This window comes from Rhinolophus ferrumequinum, unplaced genomic scaffold (assembly GCF_004115265.2).
Source record: "Rhinolophus ferrumequinum isolate MPI-CBG mRhiFer1 unplaced genomic scaffold, mRhiFer1_v1.p scaffold_120_arrow_ctg1, whole genome shotgun sequence".
Taxonomy (NCBI): Eukaryota; Metazoa; Chordata; class Mammalia; order Chiroptera; family Rhinolophidae; genus Rhinolophus; species Rhinolophus ferrumequinum.
This window is the reverse complement of record NW_022680374.1, coordinates 5,988-15,806: the sequence shown is the minus strand read 5'-3', so window position 1 is coordinate 15,806 and position 9,819 is coordinate 5,988. Positions and strand designations below refer to the sequence as shown.

Below are 9,819 nucleotides of genomic sequence, written 5' to 3'. Positions count from 1 at the left end.
TTCACACCAAGAGGCAGGAACAAACTGCTTGGTAACAATAGTCTGTTTCGTAAGAAACTTTGATAGCTGGTAAGGATACATGTAGAGTGGATTTCCTGTTTCTTATCATTGTAGGAGACTCAGATTTGGTGGAAAGGGATATATAAAATATCTTTTAAATCTAGTGTCCCTATCTAGTGAAATGTATCTCTTTTTTAACAATTGAAATACAATTCAAAATTCTTGCTCTTACTAGTGATTAAGAAGTTAAGTCTCTCACTGCCAATAATTAAAGGTATTAAGTTTAGGATAATGCATGCTTGCTTATCTTAAATATCACATCAACACAAGTAATATTGTTGTTGCTAATTGAGTCAAAGTCTTTTAATGCTATACAAGAAAGCAGGTAATAAAGCAGCATGTATGATTTGCTCACTTTAAGTGAAAAACAATATGTGTACATTTATACCTATTATATAAACATATATAAGCATAGAAAAAGATCTGGTAGAATATACGTAGCAGTTTTAGATTCTTGGTAATTAAATTATGATGATTTTACTTTTGCCTCTTTGTATGTTCATTTTCTACAACGCCGATATTGCTTTTCTAATTTTAAAAAAAAGTGTTTCTGGAAATTCAGCAGTAACAGTCCTCCTTGAACTTAATGTATTAAATTAAGTTTACTTAAAATATGAGAATAAACTGTCAGAAAGAGATAAGTTATAGCACGACGGCATGGTATGGTGGAGGATGAAATGGACAGACGGTCACAAACCCTGGGTTCTAGGCCCAGTTCCACCTTATACTAACCGTGTGGCCTTGGGTAACTTGTGTAACTGAGTGCCAGTTTCCTAGAGTAGGCACTGGCAAACGTTTCCAGAAAGGACCCGGAAATGTATGTTTTAGGCTGCACAGTCCATAGGCTCTCTGGTGCTCAGCTCAGCTCTGCCATCCCAGCAGGAAAGCAGCATCAACACCACATAAAGGAATGCACGTGCTTCATGCAACTTATCACATAAACAGGCCACAGACTGGATTGGGCGGAGTTTGCTGACCCCTCTCCTGCAGAATAGATAATGTAGCACCCCTCTTTCCCCCCCCATGCTCTCCTCATACTATGAAGACTGAACCTCAGTTTCGTACAGCCACATGTGCCTGACGCCATAACAGTGCAGACTTACAAGACTCCAAACCAGAGAAGGGGAAAAAGCATAGGTTTAGAGACAGCAGAATCAGGCTGGAGTTGCAAGTCACACAGAGTCAATTCTGTGACCTTGAGGAAGTCTTAAAATCTCAGCACCTCAGGTTCCCATTACTGAAATGGGGGTGGTAATTCTGCTGTAAATACATTCCCTCCTCTCCTGAAGATTTTAGGAGTGGTACATGAGACTAGCCTCTGAAAGAAATGTGTACACAAAGTATTACAAACTGTCAGTAATTATATGAGGGGAAAATAAATTATCACGTGTTTAGTTTTTTCATTTCAGAAATCCATCTCAGAGACAGGATATCTGTAAAGATCATCTCCTGCACGTATTAGTGCGTGCCTCCTGGAGAGAGAAGCTATTTTTGTGTTTCTTCTCAATGAAGACAATGAGGTCACAGTTTGACCTTATTATCTGATGCTATAATTAATAATAATAGATAGCAACCACTTATTATGTGCAATAGTATTTGCCAGGGACTCTGCACTATGAGATAGATATTATTCTTCCCCATGTACAGATAAGAATGCTTAGAAGTAGAAAATTATAGAACTTGCTTAAGATCACAGAGTAAAAGTCAGAGTGGAAATTGAACGTCCCTCTGACTTCTGAGTCTTCACCTTTAACTACCACACTCAATGCCGAATATAATACTTTAAACACAATTATGCTTCTTTATGTAAAATGTAACCTACATGAATAATACCAGTGAAAGATGAAGAAACAGTATTGTAATCAATTTTATTTTTTAAAAATAGTACATACATATGATTTAAAATTGAAATTCCACTAAAAGGTTAATAATAAAGAGTGAGAGTTACCTGCCCAAGCATCCCCAAGCCCAACTCTGTTGCCAAGAGGAAACAACTTTCAAATCTTTTGTCCGTTTCCTCTGGTATTTGCCACTGTATTTCTCCATTATGTGCTTACCGTGTTCTTTGAGATGTTCCTCTTTAATTATTATTCACAGCCTGTGATAGGACTCAGCTCACAATAATTATGCATAAATATTTGCTGAATGCAGTGCTTGCATTTAACCTAGATGCAGAGTCATCTATAACTTCCCCATCCCAATTCCTCTCGCTTGTCTCCCAAATAGTTATAATACAATTTTTGATTCTCAGTACTTAATGTCTGAGTGTTAGAACTCTAGCAATGCGGACTTCATTATCGTTGTTAATTCATCACTGCAGAGCCAAATATTATACTTTTTATTATGTTTAACTACTACTTGTACTACCTGAAATTTTTCCCGGAATTGTAATACTTGTCCGATACTAAGTATCTCTCCTTTATATTTTCACATGCCCCATGGTATCTGTCAAATACCCATTCATATTATTTTCCAAATGTCCAGACATTTGGGAAAATGTACCTATTTCATATCTCTCCTGAAGGCCTCTGTCCTCCACCCATTCTGGACTCATGCTGCAGACATGAGGCACGGCTTTCAGCCTAGAATTCCCTTTGCTGCTCTCCTGTGTCAGATCCCTCTGTCCTAGGTCCCTGTACTGTCACTGAGATGTCTGATGGCATCCTCATCTCCTTTCTGCTCCTTTATATGTGATTCATTCTCTCTTCATTGATAAAGATATAGATGTAGATGTAGGTACAGGTACAGGTACAGATGTAGATGTAGATGTGGCTGTAGATATACAGATATAGATATAGAAACAGATATAGATATAGAAACAGATATAGATATAGGAACAGATAAAGATAGAGACAGATATAAAAACAGATATAGATATAGGTGATATAAAAATCGATATAGGTATAGATATAGAAACAGATATAGATATAGATATGTTTTCAAAGACCAGTTTCCATTTCATTGATTTATTTCTACTGTTTGTCTCTGATTTCATTGAATTCCATGCTTATCTATATTGTTTTCTTCATTAGGCACCGTTTTTGGGGTTTTATTAAAGTTAAACCTTAGATTACTGATTTTAGAAGTTCCTTCTGTTCTAAAATAACCATTGAATGACAAGTTTCCCTATTAACATTGCCTTAGCAGCATTTTCAAAATTTTGATTCATGGATCTTCATGCTCATTCAGTTCAAAATGTTAATTTCTAACTTAATTTGTGACTTCTTCTTTGACCCCTGTGATAGTTAGGTGTGGTTTAATTTTCAAATATTTGAAGATTACCTAGGTGTCTTTCCATAACTTATTTATAGGTTGTATCTGTTTGGTAAGGATTTATACTCTACATGATATCAACTTTTTAAAGGTATGGTGCTTATTTTTGTCAAGAATAGGTTGTATCTAGAAAACTGTTCCATATGCACCTGACAGATTGTGCATTCTGCTATTTCTACTTGGAGAGTTCTAAAAAATGTCAATTTGTGAGTATTTTCTATGTCGTCATTAATTTTCCCACTAGTTCTATCAAATAATGAAAGAGGAGTATTTCAATCTCCAGGTAATGGTGGACTTGTCTATTCCTCCTTTCAGTTTTGTCAGTTTGTATTTTGAAACTCTGTTAATAGATTAACTCACTAGGAAAATTATGATGTGTTGATGAATTAATTCCTTTATTATTATGAAATGTCCCTTCTTATTTATACTAATATTCCTTGCTTTGAATCTACTTTTTTAATAATGATATAGTCAGTCTACTTTCTTTTGATTGATGTTTGCATAGTATATCTTTTTCCATTCTTATAGTTTTAGCTATCTGTGTCTTTATATTTAAAGTGTGTTTCCTGGAAAAGCATATCATTAGGTAGTTCCTTTTATCTAATATGACATTCTTTGCATTTTAATTAGAATATTGGAAACGTTTGCATTTAACTCAGTTATCAATGTTTCTGAGTTTAAGTCTAACATCTTGCTATTGGTTTTCTGTTTCTACCAACTGCCCTTTATTCCACTTTTTCTTTTTTCTTGCTTTCTTTTGCACTGCGTGTCTTTGAAGATTATATTTTATTTCCAGGATTGGCTTAATATATATAGCTATTTTTTATTACTTAGCTGTTCTAGGTTTTACAATATTCATCCATTCTGGATTTGTCCATTTGGAGTGTGGCATGGAAACTTCCTACAGGCAGGAAGGCTGGTGCAATCATTGAGCTCCCATTGTTTGTTTCCCTCTTCTAAGGAATCTGTTGGGGGCTGCCTGTTGTCAAATGTAGGAAAAAAGTTGTTTCATATGCCTTCTCTGGTTTTCTAGATGTTCATGCTGCAAATACAATTCCAGTAGAGTTCATTCTTCATGGGTGGAAGTAGAAGTTCACTCATTAACCATTCTGAATAACGATGTTTTGAAATCCTTCAGATTAAAAAAAAAAAAATTACCTTTTTCTCCCACATGGAACTTTTCTTTGCTCATCCATAAGGTGGAATAATAAAAACTAAGGATTAGAATAATTCTTTTTATTAAAGTTTATTGGGGTGACAATTGTTGGTAAAGTTACATAGATTTCAGGTGTACAATTCTGTATTAAATCATTTATAAATCCCATTGTGTGTTCACCACCCAGAGTCAGTTCTTCCATCACCATATATTCGATCCCCTTTACCCTCGTCTACCGCCCCCCACCCACCTTACCCTCTGGTAACCACCAAACTATTGTCTTTGTCTATGAGTTTTTGTTTCTCATTTATTTGTCTTGTTCTTTTGTTGTTTTTGGTTATATACCACATATCAGTGAAATCATACGGTTCTCTGCTTTTCCTGTCTGACTTATTTCGCTTAGCATTATATTCTCAAGATCCATCCATGTTGTCACAAATGGTCCTATTTCATCTTTTCTTACCACTGAATAGTATTCCATTGTGTATATATGCCACAACTTCTTTATCCATTCATCTATCGAAGGACATTTTGGTTGTTTCCATGTCTTGACCACCGTAAATAAACCTGCAATGAACATTGGAGCACAAGTCTTTATGGATAAATGTTTTCAGATTTTTTGGGTAGATACCCAGGAGTGGGATTGCTGGGTAATACGGTAATTCTATTTGTAATTTTTTGAGGAACCTCCACACTGCCTTCCATAGCGTCTGTACCAGTCTGCATTCCCACCAACGGTGTATGAGAGTCCCTTTTTCTCCACAGCCTCTCTAACTCTTGTTACTATTTGTCTTGTTGATGATAGCCATTCTGACTGGGGTGAGGTGATATCGCATTGTGGTTTTTATTTGCATTTCTCTGATGATTAGTGATGTTGAGCATTTTTTCATATGTCTATTTACCATTTGTATGTCCTCTTTGGAGAAATGTCTCTTCAGGTCATCTGCCCATTTTTCAATTGGGTTGTTTGTCTTTTTGTTGTTGAGTTGCATGAGTTCCTTGTATATTTTGGATATCAGCCCCTTATCGGAGGCACTGTTGGCAAAAAACTTTGTCCCATTCAGTTGGTTGCCTCTTTATTTTGTCGATGGTTTCTTTTGCTGTGCAGAAGCTTTTAAGTTTGATATAGTCCCATTCGTTTATTTGAGCTTTTACTTCCATTGCCTTTGGAGTCAAATTCATAAAATGCTCTTTGAACCCAAGGTCCATAAGTTTAGTACCTATGTTTTCTTCTATGCAGTTTATTGTTTCAGGTCTTATGCTTAAGTCTTTGATCCATTTTGAATTAATTTTGGTACATGGTGAGAGATAGCAGTCCAGTTTCATTCTTTTGCACGTGGCTTTCCAATTCTTCCAGCACCATTTATTGAAGAGGCTATCTTTTCTCCATTGAATGTTTTTTGCTTCTTTGTCAAAAATTATCTGTCCATATTTATGTGGTTTTATTTCTGAGTTCTCAATTCTATTCCATTGGTCTATGTATCTGTTTTTCTGCCAATACCATGCTGGTTTGATTATTGTTGCCCTGTAGTACAAGCTAAAGTCAGAGAGTGTGATATTTCCAGCATTGTTCTTTTTTCTTAAGATTGCTTTGGCTACTTGGGGTCTTCTGTGGTTCCAAACAAATCTGATGATCTTTTGTTCTATTTCTTTAAAAAATGCCATTGGGATTTTGATGGAGATTGCATTAAATCTGTATATTGCTTTGGGTAATATGGCCATTTTAACTATGTTGATACTTCCAATCCATGAGCATGGAATGTCTTTCCATTTCTTTGTGTCTTCTTCAATTTTTTTAAAAAATGCCTTGTAGTTTTCAGCATATAGGTCTTTCACATCCTTGGTTAAGTTTACTCCTAAGTATTTTATTCTTTTTGCTGCAATTGCAAAAGGAATTGCTTTTTGTATTTCTTTTTCTGAGATTTCATTGTTAGTATATAGGAATGCAATGGACTTTTGTACGTTGATTTTGTAGCTGGCAACTTTACTGTATTCATTGATTGTTTCTCGTTGATAGCTTTTTGGTGGAGTCTTTAGGGTTTTCTATATGCAGCATCATGTCATCTGCAAATAGTGACAATTTAACTTCTTCATTCCCAATTTGGATGCCAAAGAATAATTTTTAAGGTCATTCATCTAATGACCAATTTTGTTGAAAACTTGAGAAAGTTCAACATATGTCAGGCAAGTGATCTCTCAAAAGCTCTTGCTCACTACTAGACAATTAGTCAACAGAATCTATCAAATTACTTGTAGCCAATTTAATCAAATTATCAGAAGCAAAATACTATCTGCTTTATAAATTATGTTTTCTTGCTTTTTTTTTTTTTCTCATCAGGTAGAAAAGACAAATGAAGGAAAATCATCATAAGACAATGCAAAGCCCAGGGACAGGAGTTGCTTCTCAAGACCAACATTTAAGTGCCATTTGACTTAGCTGCAGCAAGATTCCTGCCAGGGAGTCTCTTGCGTATCTGTGTATAATTACCATCAGCTACAAATCGTTTCTGCATTGGTCATTAGTTGACATTAAAAACAGACAAACAATAAGTAGTAATTTGGAAATCAAAGGCATAGAAACAGAAATATGGTGAAACAATGAGAGAGAATGTGATGATTCAGAAGATACAGTTGGTGTAAAGAGAGAAATTGGCCACAGATAAAGTGACCACAAAGGATACCAGCATTTAAGGGTATGCAAAGAGGGGGCATAAGAGAAAATATCCATTTCCCACTCAAATCATTTGCAAATTGCAGTATATTGTATTTCTAATTCCACCTACTTACTCTGCATCCTGATTCAACCTGAATCTTCCTGAGGTTACTCAGCACATGGAAAACAATCAACCTCAAATTGTTCCTCAGTGTCTTTAATTTCCTCAGGATAAACTGCATTTAACGCCAAATTTTCAAGATACGAAATTACTCTAGTTCCAATAAACACAAAATTATAAAGAAAACAAAACCTTTACTATCTGTAGCTGAACTTTACCACCTGCCCAGAAACACAGAGCTCAATGCCCAGAAATACCACAGATCAATAAATCAGAATTACTATAGGAGGAACCTGACATCAATATTTTTAAAAAACTCTTCGGGTGATTACTAGTATAACTAAAACTAAGAATAACTATCCTAAAATCCCAAGCTCAGTGAAAAATTAGAACAAATTCCAGACACCTAAGGAAAATTCACATCTGTATAGCAACAGAATGTTTGGAAAATATTTCCATGTATTTTAATCATGGAATAAAATTGTGAATTGATATTATAATTCCATTTATTCTCAAATGTGGACATTGATTTGTCACCCAGTAATTCCTGAGCTTTAACTACTAGATTATACTATCTGGTATTGAAATAAGCTTGCTACACGTTTCATTTCATGGTAATATTTTGGGATTGCCTAGATGACAAGGGACAGTCTCTTACTGGGACAAAAGTCAACTCGAAACCTATAAGTAAAAAACACTTGTGTTCACCTGTAGGGTAACTGAGGAACATGAGGGTGGTAAAGCTCTGGGGGAGAGTGGGTTTCTCACCTTCATTTCCTCTGAATCACAGCAAAATTGTCTGAATCCTAGAAAGCATTAGAGGGAGTACAGACCCAGTCAGAAAGAGGTCAAGCTCACTCAGTAAGGAAACGATGTTGGTCCCTAGCCTCACCACAAAGGCTCAGATGTAGCCTTTCATAGGCTCTTCTCTCTTATCCCCACAGGGCTCCCAAAGGAGAATGGCAACAGAAAATCATTCTACAGTGACACAGTTCATTCTTGGGGGATTAACAAATCAGCCAGAGCTCCAGCTCCCCCTCTTCCTCCTCTTCCTGGGGATCTACTCGGTCACCATGATAGGGAACCTGGGCATGATAACTCTGATTTGTGTGAATGCTCAGCTTCACACCCCCATGTACTACTTCCTCGGCAATCTGTCACTCCTGGATCTCTGCTACTCCTCTGTCATTACCCCTAACATGCTGATGAACTTCGTGTCAGAGAAGAACATCATCTCCTATGCCGGGTGCATGTCACAGCTCTACTTCTTCCTCGTGTTTGTCATTGCCGAGTGTTACATGCTCACAGTGATGGCCTATGACCGCTATGTCGCCATCTGTAGCCCTTTGCTTTACAACATCACCATGTCTCATCTTGTCTGCTCCCTGCTGGTGGCTGTGGTCTACCTCGTGGGCCTCATTGGCTCCACCATTGAGGTTAGCCTCATGTTAAAACTGCCCTATTGTGAGGTTCTCATCAGTCATTACTTCTGTGACATCCTCCCCCTCATGAAGCTCTCCTGCTCTAGCACCCGTGATATTGAGATAACCACCTTCTTTTTGGCTGGATTCAACCTCATAGCCACCAGCTTAGCAGTCCTTGTTTCCTATGCCTTCATCTTCTCCAGCATCCTACACATCAGCACCAGAGAGGGACGGTCCAAAGCCTTCAGCACCTGCAGCTCCCACCTTGCAGCTGTGGGATTATTTTATGGGTCAGCTTCGTTCATGTACTTAAAACCCTCCACAGCCAGTTCCCTGGCCCAGGAGAACGTGGCCTCCGTGTTCTACACCACAGTGATCCCCATGCTGAACCCCCTCATCTACAGCTTGAGGAATAAGGAGGTAAAGGCTGCCATGCAGAAAACCCTGAGGAGAAAAATATTTTGATGCAGAAGTTATTATTCTTGCTCACTTTCATGAGTAAGTTTTTATAAATGCCAGCAGGAAGTCCTCTGCATACCCAGCCACGATGGCAAAAAATCACTTCTCTACATGGTTCAGTGAATGCCTCCTTTTCTTCTTCCCACTTCGTTTCCTCTCTCTACTTCATTGCTGTTTGAAGCTAGCTGATTTCAAGTTCATATTTTCATTCTCTTGGGATCCATTTTCTATATCCTGAGCCCTTTGGTAAACATTTAGTATTTTAATTGTAATTTAACGTAAATTTTAAACTTCCAGCATTGAGTTTAAGAGTCATTCATTGTTTTATTACCTTTAGATAAAAAATATTACTCAACTCAATTCTTATTTTTTTGCATTTGGGCATGCACAAAGCAAAGATGGGTGAATTTAACGTCACCAAGGGTGATACACAGCCCCTTTCTCATCTTGAGTCTTTCTTTCATCTCTTTCACTCATCTCTACTTATTCCTGCCCAAGAACTTCTCTACCTGATGCCTTTGTGTAAATTTCCTAGTAACCCTAAAAATAATACTAGCTGCTAACATGGTTTTGGGTGTTTATTCTGAGTCATATAACTCTTCCAAATGCTTTGTATGCATTATTTCAATTATACCTCACCACAGATAGATATGCTTATTATCCCCATTTCACA

General features: G+C 36.9%; 1 protein-coding gene across 1 annotated transcript; it reads left to right on the top strand.

Annotated features, from left to right (window-relative positions):
- The first annotated feature begins 8,201 nt into the window (after positions 1–8,201).
- On the top strand, positions 8,202–9,152 carry LOC117019951 (olfactory receptor 8A1). The gene has a single exon (XM_033102185.1). The coding sequence runs from the start codon at positions 8,223–8,225 to the stop codon at positions 9,150–9,152; it is 930 nt and encodes a 309-aa protein (XP_032958076.1). The 5' UTR covers positions 8,202–8,222.
- The last annotated feature ends 667 nt before the right edge of the window (positions 9,153–9,819 follow it).

What these genes read in the sequence shown, in the direction of transcription:
- LOC117019951 (XM_033102185.1), top strand. Translation starts at nt 8,223, where the DNA reads ATGGCAACAGAAAATCATTCTACAGTGACACAGTTCATTCTTGGGGGA.